The sequence below is a fragment of the Zonotrichia leucophrys genome, chromosome 5 (genome assembly GCF_028769735.1).
Source record: "Zonotrichia leucophrys gambelii isolate GWCS_2022_RI chromosome 5, RI_Zleu_2.0, whole genome shotgun sequence".
NCBI lineage: Eukaryota > Metazoa > Chordata > Aves > Passeriformes > Passerellidae > Zonotrichia > Zonotrichia leucophrys.
In genome coordinates, this window is record NC_088175.1 from 55,237,264 (window position 1) to 55,258,144 (window position 20,881).

Here is a 20,881-nt window from a genome sequence, read left to right on the forward strand (position 1 = left end):
TGCAAAAAATTGCCCCAGTACTGTGTTCTTTCTTTTTATTAAAATACTAAGTTGCTGAAGTGATTTCCATGAAAATTAATTAAAACAAATTAATGAGAAGCAGCTGAAAAATGGACTCCTCTACTGAAACTGTGGTATGCGAACTCTTAACCTCAATCACATATTTGTGGTTGCTCTATAAACACCTAAGTGTATAGCAGTGATTTGTCATGGTATTTTTCTGATGGAAAGTCTTAGAAAGTGAAGCTATACTACGTAGTACATTTTCTCTCAGTTTAATACATCTTGTTATAATGCATGTGCTTACCTGCTCCATTTAGTAGCATTACTAATCTGCAATTAAATCTCTGCTTTTTAGTAGTGGGAAAAAAATGAAAAAGATGCTGCCAGGCTCAGGGTTTCTCCATCACGTTTTCTGCTTGTGGGGGACAGGAGGGCAGGAGTCCCTTTATTAGGGAATAATACCAGCCTGGGGCATGGGTTGTGCCCTGCAGAAAGCAGAGGTGAGGAGGAGCTGTGCTCTCTAAAACCTGGATCCATCTGGGATCTTTGGATCATCTGGAGGTTCTGCAAATGGCTCTGGCAGGTGTGCAAAATGTCTGTGCTTACAGCTGTGTACAGCAAGCAGAGCTTGGCCCCTGCTGGGCAGTAAATAGAACACTTACATTCTAGAACATGCCAGTGTTTTAGTTCCCCGTGTATATTTCTTGTTGTCTTATTTGTATTTTATGTTCACTTTTCACTCAAAGATGTGGCAGGGGTTTGTTTGCTTTCTCTTATTTTCTCTGAGAATATGATGGAGATCATGTTATTAAAGATAGAGTGTTGTGCATGTTAGAGGACAGGTATGGCAAGGTTCAGTGGGCCTTGTAAAGAATTCCTTACGTAACTTTCCACCTTGAAAGGTCCACTCAGTCTCCTTGCAAAATTGTCAGCAAGCTCTGGCAGTGGGCTGCTCCCTGGAGAGAGGAACCAAAAGCTTTCACTACTGTCCTTCACTTGGAAAATGAGCTGACTGCTTTCTCCAGTGTGTCTCACCCAAGCAGAGCCTCCAGCCCTTTGGGACAGGAGAGCTCAGGGGAGGCAGTTGGCTTCAATAGATTTTATTTACTATGCTCCCCCTTGGGACTGATGTGAAAAAATCCCACGTTTTCTGCCTGGGAGGCTTTGTGTGTAGTCCTCCATGAGCTAAACATTTCAGAGCAGAAAGACCTCCACAGGGAAGTTTTCTACCCGCTGACATTTGCCCATAACAAAAAAAAAATAAATTCAAAGAGGTTAATGAAACCAAGAAACCAACAGTGATTTTCTCCAAGGAGTGCTAGCAGTTTCAACAATTGCCATTACTTAATGTGCAAGCAGTTCCTGAGATTGTACATGCTAGACCAACTTCATCCTTGCTGTAACTCCTCAGAACTCAGTGGAGTTACATCAGGGATTAATTTGGTCCATTGCTTTCAGCCATCAGTTTTAGAGGATATACAACAGTCGAGGGAACTGTTATTGTCAGCATGGGTTTATGACTCTTTAGAGCTGCTCAGTACTTGTCTGTTACAGATACATAAGCAGGGTGAGTGTATGGAGTGAAGTTATGGGTTCAGTGTTGAAGGCAGTGGATTTTTCAGAGTTGTTTTTGTACCATTAAAAGTAATAAACACTCTGGCAGCCATTATTGCTGTGAGTCTTACATAGATGCTTGAATACAGCTACACAGATCCTTGAAGCATGCACAGAAACATTTCATCTGGCAGACCACAAAACATTTCATGGAACACAGAAAATATTTGTAAATTTCTAAGCCTGTTATCACACCAATGATGATCACAGTGTTCATGTGAATTTAGCTACACTTAATGCACCAAGGAAGTAAAGCTGATTTATGAGGCAGCCATGAGGGCAGAGACAAAACAGAAGATCTTTAGAGTAGTTCTCTGTTTTCTTAGAAACCAAATTGTCTCTGTGATTTTCACGTTAAACTGAGGAAAGCATCGGCTGGTAAATCTGATATGTTGGATGGTGAATCTTGCATCTGCACATCAGTCAGATATTTCAGTACATGTCAGAAGCTGTGGACAGCTGCCTTTAGAATCTTTAGGCCATATGTAGGATTGTTGGATTAAGTTATTTAAACGTAAACTCTGACTGGAACAGATGAGCTAAAACAACCATTTCTAGTTGGAAATTGAGTGGTCAAAGCAACATTTCTGCCTGGTCATGGCTAAGAGAGTTTGCCCCTTTCCTGGACTGGTAAATCAGCTTTGCACTGATTGTTCCCAAAGCAAGGTACAAGCTCTGTGATCCCTGCTCTGGTTCCCTCCCTGCTCCGTGCTGGGAGCTCTTCCACAGCACAGGATGGTGTGTTACCTTGTTGGGATTCCTTGCCCTCTGCTAGGGAGGCTCTTCCTTTGGGCACTGAAGGGAGAGTTTTGTCTTTGCAGCCTATTGAAGTTTGGGTCACCCAGAGGAATGAACAAAGTTGCTCTGGCCTGTCACAGAACAAGTGACAGGCTTCCCTTTACCCCACTTCTCTGGGTCTTTCTGGTCTTTTCTTCTCAAGAAACTTGATTTTTGCAGAATTTGGGGACTTTGGCTGAGTAAGACCCTTGTCTATATTTAGTGACAACATCTCCAAACTGCGGGATCTTGGATTATTTCTCCATTTCTATATCCAAGTTCTTTTTCAACCTGCATTGACTGCACACTAACCTGCAGACTGAACTCCTTTTCTGAGGGCTCACCATCCTACACGGTGTCTTGCTGCTGTGATTTCTGCTGAGGAAAGGCCAAGAGCACAGGCCAGCAGCATCCTGCAGCCTGCTCCAGCTGGACAGTGCAGGCCCATGGGCATCCTGGGCAGCAGAACGTGCTGAGGGCTGCACCTTCAGCCTGGGATGGCTCCTCAGCCTGGTGACTCCTGCGTGGGAGGGTGGGTGCACAGCCACACCAGCTCTTCCCAAGGAGCTAAACTTGAAGCATCTCCAGAGCCACGGTGACATACTGAGAGCAATAACCATCTCCCTCAGCTGAAATGATTCATTAGTGCTAAAATGTCAGGACCATTAACATGCAAGCGAGCCTTTTAAAGTTTTGAGGACAATGGGCCATGTCCTGGAAAAGATTTGAGGTAATTGTGTTGGTTCCAGCACCATTATCCATGAAAAATGTACTCATGCAAGTAAAGATTTGTTGGCTGGTCCTCCCATTTTTGTTAGCTTTACTTTATTGCTGTAATTACACCCAGTGGCTTATCTAATAGAGTCATATTCTTATAAAGAAATTAAGACAATTAATGCTACTTTTAGTGAGAGTGAAATAGTAAGTCAAATTAAATTGAAATTTGACCAAGCTTTTCTTTTTTTATTTCCTAGTGTCTGAATTACAGGAAGAAGGAATGAATGCCATTAACTTACCTCTCAGTCCTATTCCATTTGAGCTAGACCCCGAGGACACTATGCTAGGTAATTCACAAAAATTTTACATCTCAACTCAAAAACTTGCTGTAAAATGAAGTGTTGTGCCTGGGATAGTTTCTAATGTTTTTCTTTTAAACCTTCCAGAGGAAAATGAAGTCCGAACAATGGTGGATCCAAATTCAAGAAATGATCCAAAATTGCAAGAACTAATGAAGGTAATGAAAGCATGTAAACCCTGTTAGGAAAGTGGAACTATTTTTTAATGCCACCCCTGCCTCTTTCACTTGAGCACTTGAAAGAATTAGTTAGATATTAATTAGTTGGAACCACATCCCAGTGAAATGGGGAGGTCATTTGTGGCAGTATCCTTCTCTAGATGTGGCACAGGGAGACTTTCAAATTTCTGTTAAAATCCTGAGGCCAGAGTGTCAGTCCCATCCCATCCCCAACTGAAGATCATGCTGATCTTCCCTTGTCTTTGTGATTCTTGGGGTTAGAACTTTAGCAGGATGCTTCATTAAAATCAACTTCAGCACCTTTAACACAAAAGGATGTTAAAATTCTACTGAAAGCAAGGGAAAGATTTCAGTCCAGAAGATACTGCATTAATTAGTATTTGTCCAGACCTTGTGGTGCATTGGCACAGCCACCTCAGGTGAGTCCTTCCTGAGTCTTTCCTGTTTGCTCCTGAAGGTATGTCAGACTGTATTTTGAGCCACTGCAGCTTTGGTATTCTTTCTGCTAAGAAAAATGGCATGTGGTTTAAATTGCAAATGAATAGTGTATAATACTGCCAAATTTGTGTTTCCCACATAGGTATTAATTGACTGGATTAATGATGTGTTGGTAGGAGAGAGGATTATTGTGAAAGACTTGGCTGAAGACCTGTATGATGGACAAGTATTGCAGAAATTATTTGGTAAGAAAAAATACACGTGCACGGTGTTAAAGCACTTTGTCAAGAAGTGGATCTCTTGTTCCTGCCCGGGAGCCTCGCTATCATCTTACATTTATGGCACTAAGTGGTACAAAAATAGCATTGTGTTATGAGCCCCCTGAGCAATGGGCTGTGTGCACAGCCCTCATGGCTGCAGTGCAGTGTGTGGTGCTCTGCAGCTGATGAGAGCAGCACAAAGCCTACCTGGGCTGCTGCAGAGGGAGGGCTCTAGTCTTGGCAGCACTGTTCACTCCAATTAAATTTATTACCTGCATATGGGCTGCACAAACTTTGCCATGTTACAAGTGGAAAGTAAGTTTGAAGGCAAGGGCAGTCTCAGTGTCGTGGTGGATGTTTTTAATCTCTGCTCCTTCCATGCTATAGTTTCTTCATCGCAAGGTTCCTCTGGAAAGTTGGAATTTCTTTCTGGTTTGATGTCTGGCTTTTAACATGACTGAGGTAATGGTGCCCAGTGGACTGCAATCTGAGCTTCAGCTGAGAAACAGATAGAGAAAAGAAACTGCTAATGCAGAGTTGGCATGTGCTTTTTATGCTGTTGGCTTGAAAGCCATTTTCTTAGTTATTACAGCTCATAAAGTCTCCAGTAAATTTCTTTCCAGTATCCTAAATGAATCTTGAAACATCATGTGAGCACTTCTAATAAAGACTTCACAGACTATTCCCTTCTATGAATGGTTAAACTGTTGAATATATTGTGATGGACTGGATTTGCCCAGACTGAGCAATTGGATTGTCCTGGGCAGATCTCCAGTGACTTCACCCAAAATTCACAACATGTGTATCAGGTGCAGCCTGACTCTAAATATGCATACACTGATCTAGCATTTATTGATTTCAGAGGAATCTTTTCCATTACCCTTAATTCCTTGTGGATCAGGTCTCTGCTTACTAAATCTTCAGTCTTGTGGTGAGGAGGTGCAAGAAACCTATGCAGATAGCAGCTCTTAGGCTGGATTAGGAGATAGCAGCTATTAGTCTGGGTTAGGAGATAGCAGCTCTTAGGCTGGATTAAGAGATAGAAGCTCTTAGGCAGGATTAGGAGATAGCAACTCTTAGGCTGGATTAGGAGATGGCAGCTCTTAGGCTGGATTAGGAGATAGTTTTTAGGCTGGATTAGGAGATGGCAGCTCTTAGGCTGGGTTAGGAGATAGCAGCTCTTAGGTAGGATTAAAAAATAGCAGCTCTTAGGCTGGATTAAAAGATAGCAGCTCTCTAGGCTGGATTAGGAGATAGCAGCTCTTAGGTAGGATTAAAAAACAGCAGCTCTTAGGCTGGATTAAAAAACAGCAGCTCTTAGGCTGGATTAAAAGATAGCAGCTCTCTAGGCTGGATTAGGAGATAGCAGCTCTCAGGCTGGTGGTTTAGGCTCACTCACTTAGGAAAGATACTCATTTGGCTTTGATAGGAACAAGATCAGCTCCTACCAAAAAAGATAAATCTTAACAAAATACTCTTTTGTAGAAGTAGATTGATAAGTGACCAAGCATTTTGTTTCTGGTGTTTTCACCAGGGAGGTGCTATATTTTCTTTGCTTGTTCTTTAAGGGTTAACAATAAACCACGTATGTATATACATAGCAACTGTACTAATTGTAACAAACCAATTCCTAAAGTATTTTAAAATCTACTGCAAATTTTGAGTGCAGAAAATGGCTGTGCTTTCATGGAGAGAAATTTTCCTGAGGTTTTAGTTGTTTTCATGAAAACTTGTTTGCCTTTCTTTGATGCATCCTCTGCCTCTATGAATATGGAATCACTTCTGTTTTATCACTGCTGGACCAAGTAAAATTTTTATCTCCTGCATCTGAGGAAGAAGCTGGGAGCCGGAGACCGATGAAGTAAAGTTGGTGTCTGTTTCCTAGGTTTGATGGTCTGCTGTGCAAGCCACTTGCAAGCAGAAGCAATAGAAGGAAAGGTCCTTATGTCCAAGTCTGGTGCTCCCTAAAGGGAGTTGCAGCAAATGTTTGTTAGCCAGTGGTGTGGCATAGAGCAGTACTTGGCCTTCTCCTTGTCAGTGTGCAATTAAAGGCAAAATGTCAACTTACCTTTAGGAGCTCAGAAGTGTAGAGGAAAAGTGGCTCTGGAAAACCTTAGATACAAAATTAGGGAGTCTGATGTCTCCTGAATGTTCCTCTGGGTGTATGGAATATCTTTGTATTCTTCATGGAGCTGACAATTTTTTTTTTCTTCCATTCTTTCTTCTATCACTTCAGAGAAGCTTGAAAGTGAGAAGCTGAATGTTGCAGAAGTTACTCAGTCTGAAATCGCTCAGAAACAGAAGCTACAGACGGTGCTTGAAAAGATCAATGAAACCCTTAAACTCCCTCCAAGAAGCATTAAGTGGAATGTTGACTGTAAGTTTTGTGTTTGCTGTGCTGTTCTCATCTGTTGACAGCTGGGAGGTTGTAGGTGCCATCTGGAGTTCTGAAATATCCAGTGGCAAGGGAGGGCTGAAACCTGGGATTTATGGCAGGAGCTGCTCTGAAGGGCACTTCCAGATGTGCCACTCTGTGCTCTTTACTGGTGCTCAGCCTTCTATTCCAGTTAGGTGTCTTCTCAGAGCCTGCCCAAGTGTGGTGGCTTTGCTCTGAAGTCCGTGTGCATGCCAGCTTAAGTTTTGTATTGCTAAATTGGTTTGTTGAAACAGGCAAGTACCTGCAGAAATGCAGCAGATGGACATAAGGACAGTTAGGTCATAGAACTCTGTGTGAAATTTGTGACATAGATATGAATAATATTTCTGATCATTTCAGGCAAAGTCTGAACCACTAGTTTTGGTGACAGAACTCTAATCAAGACTAATTCTGTGCCCTTCCTGGTCTATTAAAAATGAACATAGCAGTATCTAATAGAAATGTCTTCAGTGGCCCAGCACGAGACACTTCAGTGGATATGTATTGGAGAAAGCAAGTTATCAGTTGTAGAAAATTAGGCCTCTTCATCTGTTTTAAGTTTGGTTTTCAGAATCATTTCATGCTGGTGAATACCTTGACCAGTACATTACATTTTCCGTCTCCTGTACCTGTTTTGTGCTGAGCAGTTTTGTATCCTGTTCCATTCACAACAATTAGTTAGAAGGAGAGAAATATCTCAAGGGAGGAAGAGTAAATATTTGGCATTTGACTTTCCCCTGTCTGTGGTCCTGCTGAATTTTTTGTCCCCTTCTTTTTTTGACCTGCCCCAAGTTTTCTTTCCATTCTTTATTATGCAGCTGGGGGCAGGGTGTTTGGAGTGGCCTGACAATTTAACTCCTAGTTTTAATTTAATGTTTTACATGTGTTTTAGAGCTGGAATAGAGATAGAGAGCAGCAGCTGTGTCCAGCTGTAGCACACACTGGTGGTAGGCAGACAGACATCTTTGTAGTGTTCTGCTAAAGCACCTCATCTCTGACCATGGGCCCTCCAGCAGCATTTGCCAGCAATGCCACATTTTATATCAGTGTGTTTCTGCATGGCATAGCTGAGACTTGCACTGTAGGATTATGAAGAAGGGTATTTTAGTGAATCTGATCGTGTTTCAGCAGTGCAGTAAGGTAGTACCTAATGATTAGTTCAAGTAGAAAAAATCTAAGTGCACAGCAGTGTCAGAGATCTTTTAGGAATACTACTTTGGGGAATGCAAAAACAAAATAGAAGAAGAAGAAGAAAGGCAATAATAAGGATTGGAAATTATCCACATGCATGCCAATGGTTTGATGCTTGATCAAGGATTTCCTACAGTTTGGCTTTTGATGTCTTGTAATTTGTGTTAGTGTTAACTACCCATATATGAAACCCACTGAAAAAACCTTCAGTAACAGAACTAGAACAACTTCATGAGGAATGTTTGAGTCATTGAGTTTAATAAGTTATTGCTTAAGGCTTGTGCCAAAACAGGCTCATTTATCATCCTGCAGACATTGTGACACTTAAAAATGAATAAGTGCATGTTATGAGTACAAAAATATCTTTCTGATAGTCCATAAATCCTTATTGAAGTAAAGGGAATAAAAGAGAGGCAAGGAGAATGCAGAGAAAGCACTTAAACTGTTGTACATAAAATCTGGCTTTTGGATTAGCTTTAGATTTCCATCTCCTGAGCCTGTGACACTCAGACATGTTGCAAAGAGTAGTGCATTGGTGCTGATGGGGTGCCCTAAAGGCTCCAGGTGGCAAGAGGAAAGGAGTCCCATAATCCCTGTATCCTAAGCAGAAGTAAAAATCTGTGCCCTGGTTACTTTGCAGTTTGTAACTTGTGCTTTTAATGTCTCTTTCAGCTGTTCATGCTAAAAGTCTTGTAGCCATACTTCATCTTCTGGTTGCATTATCTCAGTATTTTCGAGCACCAATCCGACTCCCTGACCATGTGTCCATCCAGGTGGTTGTTGTGCAGGTAAGAGGGGCTTTAAACAGCTCTTGGTAGTGTTGTGAAGTTGACTGAGGGGTTTCTTGAAAAATGCACCTGGAGTTTCTGGCTGGGCAGGCACATGTGTGTCTCCTTGGCTGACAATGAGCACCCGTGCATCTTCCTGGAAAAGGCATGAGAAGAGAAAAATCTGCTTTCCCAGCTTGAGCTGTGCCTCACAATGTCTTACTTTGACTGTGAAGTGGCCAGATTGTGACAGTAAAAATACATGAAACATTGTTATTGCTGGAATGTGTTTATCACCCGGAATGATCGCTAGAATTATTATTTTCCCCATTTTTTGATGCTCTTCTCACTTGTGTAGAGATTCAAATTATTCTTGGCACTGAATGATGAATTGTCACTGTTTATTACATTCACATTTATGTTAGGTGACTAACTTCTTTTTCAGCTCTGTGCATGCTAATTTAGTCTGATTACAGTGTTGGTTTTCTCAGAAGCATGCAAAAAAATCCCCATCAACTAAATCTTTTGTCAGTCTCCTTATTGGAGCCTCATCCATTCAAATTCATGTTTTCCTGTTCATCATTTTTCTTTCAGCTGAACTTGTGCTTTCGTTATCTTAGTTGTCCTCTTCCCATTTAATCTGCTTTTCTTTCTCTCAATTAACTTTGCCTTTATTTTTCACACTGCAACTGTCTTTATTTATGTCTTTGAACTGATGTTACCCTGAAGTAACTGGGTGAAAGAGCTATTGCTCAAGTTTTGTGTGGCTGAAAATCTGCAAGACAGATCTGAGAAAGTAAACATTCTCTCTTGTAGAATTCAAATAGGACAAGTTTTGTAACTTAGGGAGAAATCTGCAGGAGAGTCTCTGGTAAATGTGTCACTGGTGTCTGGTAGTGACTCATTGACTCAGATTCTGCTTCATGGGTTTCTCTACAGATTATGAAGGACAATCCCTGGGAATCTGCACTTACATGTCTAAGGCTTTGAAGAAACCTAACCTTTGGCTATTATAAATGTATTATTTATACTGGTTTGTCTCAAAGTTCCACCAAAACCAACTGGAGTACAGTGAGTGGGGCATCTTTATGATGAAAAACTAAATGAGAAAAATAACACAGTCCTTAAAGAAAGAATCAGAACCTCTGCTGTCATTCCATACCTCCAGACAAAATTCCAGTTGAAGTCAGTGGGCATCATTATCCTCTTGTTTAACAGGCTAATGTAGTTCAATAGCAAATCCACTGAAGTCAGTACAGATAAACCAATTTAAAACAATAAGTAGTGGGAGAATCTGGCTCACTCTTGGTTGCACAGCTGCAGCTCAGGCGCCAGTGGTTGGCAGGGGAAGCATTTGCACCAGAATAATGTCCAAGTCATGGTGAAGGAGATTTGGTGAAAGCCAGTGACCTCCAGAGTTCTGCTGATTCCTATTAACAGAGGGTGGGGGCCAGTATATTTACTGTAATTGTAATTGCTGTAATTGTTTGAGGCATTTCTCATTTTTTTTAATGGTGGGTGAAGGTTTTATTTTTATTTTTTAAACCTGTCTTTCGCATCCTGTGGGACTGATCATGCATCATGTACTCTTTGAACTCACAGAAGTTTTAATCAACCATCAGCAGGTCCTAATGGCTGATTTAGTGGTCAGGCTTGCACACCTCATGTTCTGAACACATGCATTCTGTAAAGAAAGATCAAGCCTAGGGAAGCTTAACAGACTATGCAGTAGCTGTTTTAAAATTCTGCTGTGCGTGGTTTAATAAAGAGAACAGGAGAGACAGAAATAAAGGAACAAAGTGGTTTTATGAAGTCTTTTAAGAAAGACTCCCTTAATTCATTTCATGATTTTGTTAGGCATAGAAACACATAAAACGTGAGGGTTGCTGTGTTGGCTGGATGTAGCTTATTGAAATAGAAAAAGCATATTTGTGAAACAAAAAATGTGCTCATGTCTAACAGGTAATCAGCCTAGTTCTTATGAAAGCTTATTTCCTTTGGCTCTTTTGTACAAAAGCTGTTAGCAATGAGAGTGATATGAAATCTGGGTTTAAGCTGATTTAGGAAAAAATGTGATAGTTGGACCTTTTGTAGCTACTCTATTATTTTCTTTTCCTGCCATAACAGTAGAATAAATAACTTTGAACAAAGCCCAGGCTTTGTTTGATCATATCTACTGAAATGACTGAGAGCTTTTTTGGAGAGCTAGGTCTTGTCATCATTTTGCCTCTTCTTAAAAATTATTTATTTCTACCATCCACGGATGGTTAGATGACAGACTGTTTGTGTCCAAGAGATGGAAATCTGAGAGTGTAAGAATGCATTGGCAGAGCAGCCAGAATGGCTTCAGCATGTTCTGGGACAGCAGTTCTGGGGTGCATGAACTGCTCTTAGGCAGAGCGAGGGAATTATTGGGATGAGATGAGTGTGTAAATCACAGCCCTGATCAGAGATCCTTGGTACCACTGCCTGGGAAGGTCTGAAAGGGTTTGGAGCAGCACTGCCTCCAGGTTCCAGTGAAGTCTTCTCTGGACCCCTGACAAATGCATTTGTTCTTTCTGAATAATTCTGTTCTTCCAGAATAATTCTGCATTTCACTGTGGTGGGGCAATTATAAAACATGGTCCTCCAGGTGAAATGAGTTGTAACAAGACATAGGCAAAAAGCCATCCAAATAATGGCAAGATTTTCAGACTGGGGCTTTGTGGGGGAAATTAAGCAGCTGGCCCTCAGTTACATAAAAATGCTGACTCAAAAGGAGATAAGAGATCTTTTCTAATTCCAGATGTACTACCTTTTTTTGTTCTAGGGAGTTGCCAATTTTAAATGGTAACTGATTAGGAATATCTTCAGGGCCTTCTGAAGTCTTTCAGCTGTGAGGGAAGAAAATGCCAAGCCTGTTCATTAAGGTCTTCTGTTATCACTGGAATGCATCTCCAGCTTTTCTTTTTAATAGGGAATTCTAATTCATGCCTCTTTTCTCAGGGACTTTCAAATAATTGATTTTTATAGCTTGTTGTTTTAATTTTAGCCACTGTTGCCTTTAAGAAACATGCTGGATAGTCTTTCAGTCCTCAGCAGCACCTCTCTATTTTCAGGAATATTGTGTTATTCCCTGTCTAGTATAAGACAATCCTCACAATAGGTAATGTCAGTGCTGGGGTCAATTTGGAGTGAAGAGTTTTTAAAGAGCAAGAGATTATGAGAAGCAGCCTTCAGAGAAGGTGCTTAGACCCGTGTTTTAGGGTCCATTCCATTGGGAATTTACCAGTCTTTTTACAAATCCAAAGTATAGGAAAGTCTGTCTTGACATGTGCTGGTCAAATGAGTGTCCAGAGGATGCACATTGTGTGGAAATCCCATCAGTGTTAGTGGTCAGGTGCCAGACACAAAACAAGGGCTTGGCATCATTTTGGTTTGGGGTTTTTGTTTGTTTGTGTTGTTATTGTCAACAACAAGATAAGGCTGCAGATTTTTTTCTTTTAATATTTTAGCTGCATTTTATCGGAAAAGGAAATATTTTTAATATCAGTGCTGGAGTATATTTCTGGCAGTTTTTGTGTGCTTGCAGAGAGAAGGTGTAGATCATTATAAACCTTTTTCTGTTCCCATATTCCCAGTCTGATCACTGAAAGCTACAGATGGCATTGCTGTGGTGCTCAGCCCCTGTGGGAGATGAGAGCAGCAGGGTTCTTGCTGCATGAGGCATCAGTGGCATGTCAGGGTCCTCATGAGGACAAAATAAAAGTTTCCTTTCACCCTGCAGCAAAGGGAAAAATAAACAAAAATACCAAACAGAGTGAGGTTCCAAGTTGTGCTAGCATGAACTAGATTGTGACTTGGAGTTTGAGTTAGTTCTGGAGACAGCACTCACTGCTGTCTGCACAAGCTGGGAGTGGAGGTAGCCCTAAATTATGTCATTCTAAATTATGTCATTCTAAATTATGTCATTCTTCCTCAGGCTGTGATAGGCAATGCCTCTGCAGCTGCTCTGTGCCCCCTCTTCCACAGTGTAACACCCTCGACTCCCCTCTGTCTTTTAAGTGCTCCAAGGTCCTCCCTCAATGCATTTTTCACCATGTGCAAGATATTCAGAAACTGGACTTCCAAAAATAACATGGAAACCCCCTGAAACTGTCATCTAGCTGCAAGAACAATTCACATTGCCCCAGGTGCCAGTCTGGAATGACCCAGAGGGCTGTGTTCAGCTTTTCTTGAGAAATAAATATATTTCTTAGATATCTTTTACTAATACAATGTAGAAGGAAAAATATATCAAGAAATGTATTTTAGTGATGGAAGGAATAGACAAGCCTGGCTCAGTCCTCAGCACATCACACACTGAGGACTGCCTCAGGTAGGGATGTGCTGTCTTCTCCAAGGAAGGAGAAAGGCAGCAGCCCCAGTTCAGATGCCATGAAGGGCTTTTCTAAAAGGTAATTCTCCTTTTTGCTTTTCCACATAGAAGATGAGTGTAGGGCCAGCATAAATCTATTTTTCTCGTTCCCTTGTATGACAGGGAGTGAAGAATCATGAGTAATTGCCTGATATCTTGTCTAGACTTGAAATGGAGTTGTCAGCATTTGCCTGACTTTTCTCTGTGTACTGCAAATTTTTGGTAATGCCAGCGAAGAGGGTTGACAGAGAGAGCACAAAGAGAGGCAAAACATATGTGTGGTATTTACAGCATCCCCAGATGAGTGTGATCAGCAAACTGAAACAGTGTCAAACTCTTCCAGTGCTGCATTTTGCAGCTGATTCAAGCAGCAGTGACTGGAGCTGGCATCTGCCAGGATGGGCACAGCCTCTGGGCAAAGGCTGCTCAGCACCAGCTCCCATCTGGGGAGCATCAGAGTCACTGCTGGACCAGCATGGCAGTGTGGATTTTTGGTTTCTGTCAGAAGCCTATAGAGCTGTTTGTCTGCAGAGAAAGGAAACACTGAGGCAAAAAAAAAAAAAAAAATAGTACAAACAGGGCGAAAAGAACAAATAGCCTGGGAGCACGATTTTTGCAAAAGAGAAGCATGGGCACCATCTGCCAAGCTGTTCATTGAAATACAGGGCTGAATTCAGCTCACCTAGACCTATCTTCACTAAAATACTTACATGTGTGTTTGGGTGTTTCAAATGTCTCGCTGAATTGGGGCCTTTAAAAGAAAAGTGAATTAAGAACAATGGAGAAAGGAAAATAAATACTTCCTTCTACAGGTGGAGTTTCAGGTTTCTTGTTAATGTATAAAAGAGTTCTCTGAAATACTTGCAAGGTAAAATAATATATTACTGAAAATTTGTGTAAGAAAAGTTCTTATTCTGCAGGTTTCTTATCTAATTATGTTTGTGGATCACAAATTTTAACTGTACCCTAAGCATTAAACTTTAGTGAGAAAAATGTCGCTTTTTTCCTTTTTGCAGAAACGAGAAGGAATCCTCCAGTCTCGACAAATCCAAGAGGAAATAACTGGTAACACTGAGTATGTCAACACCACATTTGCCAGCAGTACAGTAATTGAACACAGATGTGTCTCAGAAATTCAAACATTTGCTGATATTTAGCTTTCAGTATTGGGGTTCCAGGGAAGATGATGCATCAGCCAGTGACTGTATTTTAGCCTTTTCAAGAGCTGCAAACAAGCATCAAAAAATAAAAAAGGGGGAGGAAATAGAGAGGTGGGGAACTAAAAGCAGGACTTTAGGTGTGTGAAATGATGGTAGTAAGCCTTGTATGTGTCATCTCATTGAATATTTCATAGCAGAAAAGCTATTCCAAACCAAATGGGAACAGCAGTAGAATATTCAGGTTTCTAATTGAATGGAGAGAAGCTGCTCTACTGACTTGTTATTAAGCTGTATGGATTTATGTGTGATAGTTATATGAAGGATCAACTGGAGCAAAATCCTGCAGTTCCTAAGAACCCAGCCCAAGGCTTGTTTGGGCTGGATTTCTATTGTGGTTGGTGTGGTAGATGCATCTTTGAAGCAGAGGGAAAAGTTTTCTCAAAATGGACATGGAAAAGCCTTCTTTACTCAGGCAGGGTGTGCTGATCTGGTTCAAAGTAGGGAATATGGGATCTGGCCTCCTGTGAGACTTTGGTGGAGACAAGAGATATTATTCTGATAGACTCCAGACTAACCCTGGAGTAACTTGGTGAAGTTATTCCCAAAATTCTCCTAAATCCATGGATCTACTCCATTAGTCAGCAAGCTGAAGATCTTACCATGTATGCTGGGTTTTGTTGCAGCACAATATCTGCAGGTGAATTATATGTAACTCTTTTGTTCTTTTCCATTTTTTTTCTCACAGGGCATTATCAGGAAGGCATGGTAAGTTCATTTGATTATTGTCTCTTTTCTTGAGGCAGCCAGAGGGTACATGAGTTCTGCAGTGGGTGGTCACTTTGATCAAGTGGCAAGAAAGGAGAGGATTTCAGGTTGCCCTGGTAAATAAGCACCACAGGCTGTTGTGGCAGTTAACATAAGGGGAAAAAAAGCCAATAAAATCACTCTGACCATCTTTAAAACACATTTCATTGCTGTCCAGCCCATGTTAATTTGCACATGCTTTGTGGTTTAACCTCCAGAACGTTACTGCAGTGGTATTGATGGCCCTGAGTTCCCAGCATAGTGTGAAAATGGTGTCTTATCATGAACCAGCTGGTGGATGTTGATATTCCACATCCATTACCTACTTATACTTTAAAGATGTGGAGTCATTATTCAGCAGGCCCTGTGCCTCGTGTGTCTCACTGCCAGGATTGAGTTTGGACAATAGAAAACACTCCCCTGAGTCTTGCTTGGTGTAAAGTCTGCCTTCCACAAATGCCTTTGGGTTTTTTCTTAAATTGAGGAATATGAATGTTTGTTGAGTCATTTGCTGTTATTCAGGTGGTTGTTGAAACACAGGTTGCTCAGAAAAGGCTCTGGTGCCTTTTTATATATTTTTCTCTTTTCTTCAGAAGGTGGCTGCAGTAGCACTCCAGTCATGCTACCCTAGGTTGGCTGTCCTAAATTGCCTCTGAGAATGGCCAAAAACATCTGTACAAAGGATTGTACTGCAGAAATTTAATCATAAACCTGCGTAATAATGCAGTCAGTGGCCCTTGGGGAAAATCTTCCTCTGTAGATACAGTGACTAATGTAAACTCATGTTCTTCTGCAGAAATTATTTGGTTACTTGGCTGTCTCTATCTGGCTGTTCAAGGTCTCATGCATAAAGATGCTATTCTTAACTCATTTTTGAGAAACAGGGTCTTTAGGTGACCCAAATCCTACCTGAAAATGATGCTTTTTTGTGAATAATAGAGAATAAGTTACTGACAGCTCGCAGCAAGAGAGAAGTATGCAAACTCCTTGGCACTTGGAATTCAGAGACTATATTGAACCATTTTGCTGACTGTGCTGTCTGAAATGAATGTGTGTCTCAGGAAGTGTTTATTCTGCACTGGAACAACTGCTGCCCAGTATATTAATGGCCCTGAATGTTTTTCAGAAAGAGATGCATTCGACACTTTATTTGACCATGCCCCAGACAAGCTCAATGTAGTGAAAAAGGTTGGAAGGTTTTTTTATTTCTGAAATACCTCATGTGCATGCTTGTGTGTATCAGATGGTGTGGATGTGCTGTGTGTGGATATAATGTATAATGGCATGCTTTGCATACATTAAATACATTTAAGCTTTATGCTTAAATACACAAAGTCATGATTATAATCTTAGTTTTTATTTAATGTTTAGCAGCACGAATTTAACTTTGGAACATGGAACAACATACAGTTATCGAAGTTTCCATCAGGAGAATTCTCACAAAGTGTGTGCTGAGTAGAACCCAACTGGTACATTGACTGTACTGATGCCAATGAGATATCCAGTTTACAGCTGCCAGAGGTCTGACCCTAGAGTATTTTGGCTGCTGTCAGATTTGAGTGGAGTCCAATTACCCACTTCTCCCTAGTCTGCTAAAAATCTGGGGGCTTTTTATGTTTTAACAGTGTATTTTTATATATATATATATATATATATATATATCTCACATTCATTTTAGTTCTGTTCTTCATTCTTGTAAAAAATAATTTTAAAACAATTTTAAATGTCACATTTCAATTTCAAAATTTGGAGATTGTGTTGCAGTCTCTTCACTCACGCAGATTCTCTTCTGAGTGGAGTTCACACTGCTGGTGTTGAGCTGCTGCCCTGCTGAATAGGCCTTCATTGCAGTGTTTTCGTATTTCAGACTCTCATCACCTTTGTGAACAAGCATCTGAATAAGTTGAATTTGGAGGTGACTGAACTGGATACACAGGTAGGATTTTATAGCCTTTCTTGAAGGGGAGAGGTGGTTGCACTCTGTTGTGCACTGTGCCCTCAGCTTTATCCAGAAACTTCACTGAATTATTGTTGAATGAGCTCTAAGATGTTATTTCAGCAGGAAATCCTTCATTTCTAAAGACATACGAAGAAGACCCTCACCAATCTAAAACATCTAAAACAGTTTAGTATCTCCATTAGCATAAAAATTAATTACCAAATGCTACCTTGTGGGTGCTGCCAAGTGCTGCAAGGAGGACCTGCTTGTTTTGGTCAGGAAGGGGTTGTGTGCACTTGGTTTGCTGCAGTGCCAGGCTGAGCAGTTGTTTCCTGCCTACCTTTGCACAAGCACATGGGATCACAAAGCCTCCATTCAGGGGGAATTCAGGATTCTCCAGAGCAAAGCTGCTCAAGTGTACAGGCAGCTGTACAGCTGGGCTGCAGGCTTGGTTGCACCACAGAAATAATGCGCTGCATGCTCTTCTGTCGTGTTCTCAGCTGCTAAATTGGCTGAAAAGAAGCTAAAAGAAAAGCTTAATCCTGCTGTATTGATACCTCCCCATGTGAACAAGTGCAGGGATGGGATCTGCACTATCAAAAAACCCCAGATGTCTTCAGGTCAGGCTTTATTTTATGTCTTGGTTCCTGTTATTAAGAATCTCCACTTTATTTACACACCTACCAAGCTGATAGAGATTTTTCAGAGGTAAAATTAAGATTTAGATGGAAATTGTGTGCAAAGGCTTTCAAAAGGGCATTCCCTGTTTCTGCTCATTGCATCATTTACCTTGGGGGAAAACATTCCAATGTACCTAGAAACTCCTTAAGCATTTATCTGAAGCAGCATTCCCTGAAATGAGAGGTTGTATTTCCATCAGCTGAAGGAAAATCACCTGCCTGAGGAAGGTGATGGGTTGACAGACCCATAGACCTGATGCCACTGGGGTAGGAGTGAGAGTGACAAAACCACAGAAACATGGAATGGTTTGGGTTAGAGGGGACCTTAAAGATGATCCAGCTCCACTCCTCCTGCAGAGACACCTCCACCAGAGCAGCTTGCTCAGAGCCCCATCCAGCCTTGGTCACTTCCCTGGGCAAATCTGTTCCAGGACTCCATTGTCTAATAAGGAAAGCAGTGAACTATTTTTCAGAAAATGTACTGAGAAATGTTTTGGTTTTTTTTTTTTTCCACAGTTTGCAGATGGAGTGTACTTAGTCCTGCTAATGGGTCTCCTGGAAGGCTATTTTGTTCCCCTGCACAGCTTTTTCTTGACTCCTGATAGTTTTGAACAAAAGGTAACTAGATTTCATCTTTCTGTTAAAAACAAACATATAAATATGTCTAGTTGTAGAAGGATAACACGAACTTTTGTGCATAAAGTTTGATGCTAATAGCTGAAGTCAAGAAAGGACTGTACTGCTAACCATTTCCAAGTATTTAAAAATCAGCATTAATACTTAGCTGGAATGAAACAGAAAATTATATTAATGATGGGGTGGTTAGCAAGTATTAACAGATTTTGGCAGCCATTGTGTGGTGCTGTCATTATACAAGACCTACTGTTCATTAACATATATAGGATTACACACAGGCACTGATGACAGAATTGATTTTTTTTGTGTGTCCAAAATCCAAGAATTTAATGTTGGAAAGGTTTAAAGGGTTTTGGAAGCATAAAGGCATATATGTACAATGTGTCAATTTAGACCAACATTACATCAGTGTCTGTAGCTATCCAGGCAATTCATCTGTCTGTTCAAGACAAGAGCACTTCAGGGGCCATCATGTTCCAATTTTTGAACTTGTAGGAAGTGGGCTGTGCTTACTTGTGAGAAATTTTATTAAGGGTTGTGTTAGTTCGTGTTAACTTTCAATTACCTTTATCTTTCTGCAACCATCATCACCCAGAAACAGCAAAACAATGCACTGTCTGGATTCCAAAGACCAGATCTGCAGAGCCCTGACTATTTTTTCCTTTTGAATATCTGGGTTTGCAGCTTTAAAAATATATCTTGTCTTGACCATTTGCCCTGTACAGAGTTCACAGGAGTGACTGCCTCTGTTGTATTGCCAGGTTGTCAATGTATCCTTTGCATTTGAGCTAATGCAGGATGGTGGATTGGAAAAACCAAAGCCAAGACCAGAAGGTACCTGTTCTACCTTTTTTGTATCTCCTTAAAAATTTGTGTGGGCTCCAGATCTCCCAAGGTTACAGTGTGTCTAAGTGAAGGTGAAGTTAATCAGCAGCAAAAGGCAAGGTACATTTTGTGGTGCTCAAGGAACTCTGTATTTTAAATGCACTTTTCAAAGGTTGCAATGCTTCTTTTATTCATTGACCAAACATATGCAGTAATACTCCAATATTCCCTGAAAGAAAGAGAGCACAATTGTGATTGGTGTCACTGGCAGGTGTCAGTTGCTCCAATTACTCCATTTTCCTCCATCTCACATTTTTACGCTAAACCTTGAGTATTCCAGTAATTTATAAGATTTTCACAAATGAAGGAGATGTTGTGGAAGCTGAATTTCAAATGTTCACATACCTGCCTTTGGATGCAGGACCTAATAATGCATATTTAAATTAGATGTAGAGCTGGGGACTGACAGTAGAACGTGCTTCATGGAGGATAAAGGTTTTGCTGCTGACTCTGTGAGCATTGGGATTCCACTCCTCTTTGTTGATACACATACAGTGTTCAAATCCAGCTTTTCAGGCTGGAGACAGAGCCCTGGATTCCCTTGTTGTTCCTCCTGTGAGGAGTTACCACTTCTTACCATGCAGGAGCTGGGTGTGCAGCTTCTCCTCCCCTCTTCCCACCAGGAATGATATCTGGGCTCCTGCTGGTTACCTGCCACAAAAATCAACATAGCTGTGTCTTTTCAAGGCCAATTTCAGACTTGCATTTCACAGTCTTTTCCTGCCACAATATTGGATTGTCATTCCCTGAGGAGCTGACATAAGCTCATGTCAGAGTGCTGCTTCTAACAGTCAGAACTCTTGGGAGATTCAGGCACTGCTTGCTCAATCAGGTTCTGCTCCATTCAGGGTTTTTTTCCATCCCTCCCAACTTCCAGGTTATAACAGCCACAGACACACACAAAAAATAATCGAGCCTGTGCATTAAATCTCCACCTACCTAGCCTGGTTTTTTTACTTCTTTTGACTGGTTGAACTCTTATCCGCAGTCATGCTTAGCTGTACCACTGGTGAGTGTATCACAAGCCTTTATGTCTGAAATAGTCAAAGTGAGAATGAGGAAACAGTGAAATTGAGGGATCCAAGTAAAACACAGAGTATCTGTGATCCCTTGCTCCCCATGGATGGTTTAAAATTCTTATGGCATTTAATTTTTCAGGTATTTATTGCTCTAGGGGACAGCTAATTTTTCCAGTATAAATCAAGCCATAAGGATATTTCAGCATATATAAGACATTTCTTGTGCAATTATTGAAATGCTTAATATGAAACTTCCTGCCCAAAGTGAATGGAAAAACACATCTGTTTTATGTGTTGTTACATTGGGCACAATGCCCGTACTTAAAATTTCCAGTGAGCAAAAGAGTATTGAAAAGGATCTTACCCTAAATGTGTACACTAAATACTCTTTGAATTCCTACACTGTTTCTTTGAGGTCCTTGAGGAAAAAATATGCTGAAAAGTGCTTTAGAATATGAAAAACATATTTAGTGGAGGGAAAAAAAAGAATGCAGTTAAATAAATGAGTATGAAAACCAATGATTTTTATGGGGTCAACAGTTTATTTGGGTTATTTGCAATATAATCAAAAAGGTCTTAAAAAGCTTTCTGTGACCTTTTACTTTAAAAATGGCTGGAACATTAATCTGCTGAATCTATAA

The 20,881-nt window shown here is 40.8% G+C and overlaps 1 protein-coding gene across 3 annotated transcripts in view; it reads left to right on the plus strand.

Annotated features, from left to right (window-relative positions):
* Positions 1-20,881, plus strand: part of PARVA (parvin alpha) — a 63,047-nt gene that overhangs the window by 35,762 nt on the left and 6,404 nt on the right. For all 3 annotated transcript variants that reach the window (XM_064715733.1, XM_064715735.1, XM_064715734.1), the window contains exons 2-12: positions 3,369-3,458; positions 3,558-3,628; positions 4,230-4,332; positions 6,584-6,724; positions 8,627-8,742; positions 14,134-14,192; positions 15,023-15,042; positions 16,208-16,269; positions 16,949-17,017; positions 18,217-18,318; positions 19,098-19,170. In XM_064715733.1, the coding sequence (XP_064571803.1) occupies positions 3,369-3,458; positions 3,558-3,628; positions 4,230-4,332; positions 6,584-6,724; positions 8,627-8,742; positions 14,134-14,192; positions 15,023-15,042; positions 16,208-16,269; positions 16,949-17,017; positions 18,217-18,318; positions 19,098-19,170 (906 nt within the window). The remainder of the gene's footprint in view (positions 1-3,368; positions 3,459-3,557; positions 3,629-4,229; positions 4,333-6,583; positions 6,725-8,626; positions 8,743-14,133; positions 14,193-15,022; positions 15,043-16,207; positions 16,270-16,948; positions 17,018-18,216; positions 18,319-19,097; positions 19,171-20,881) is intronic.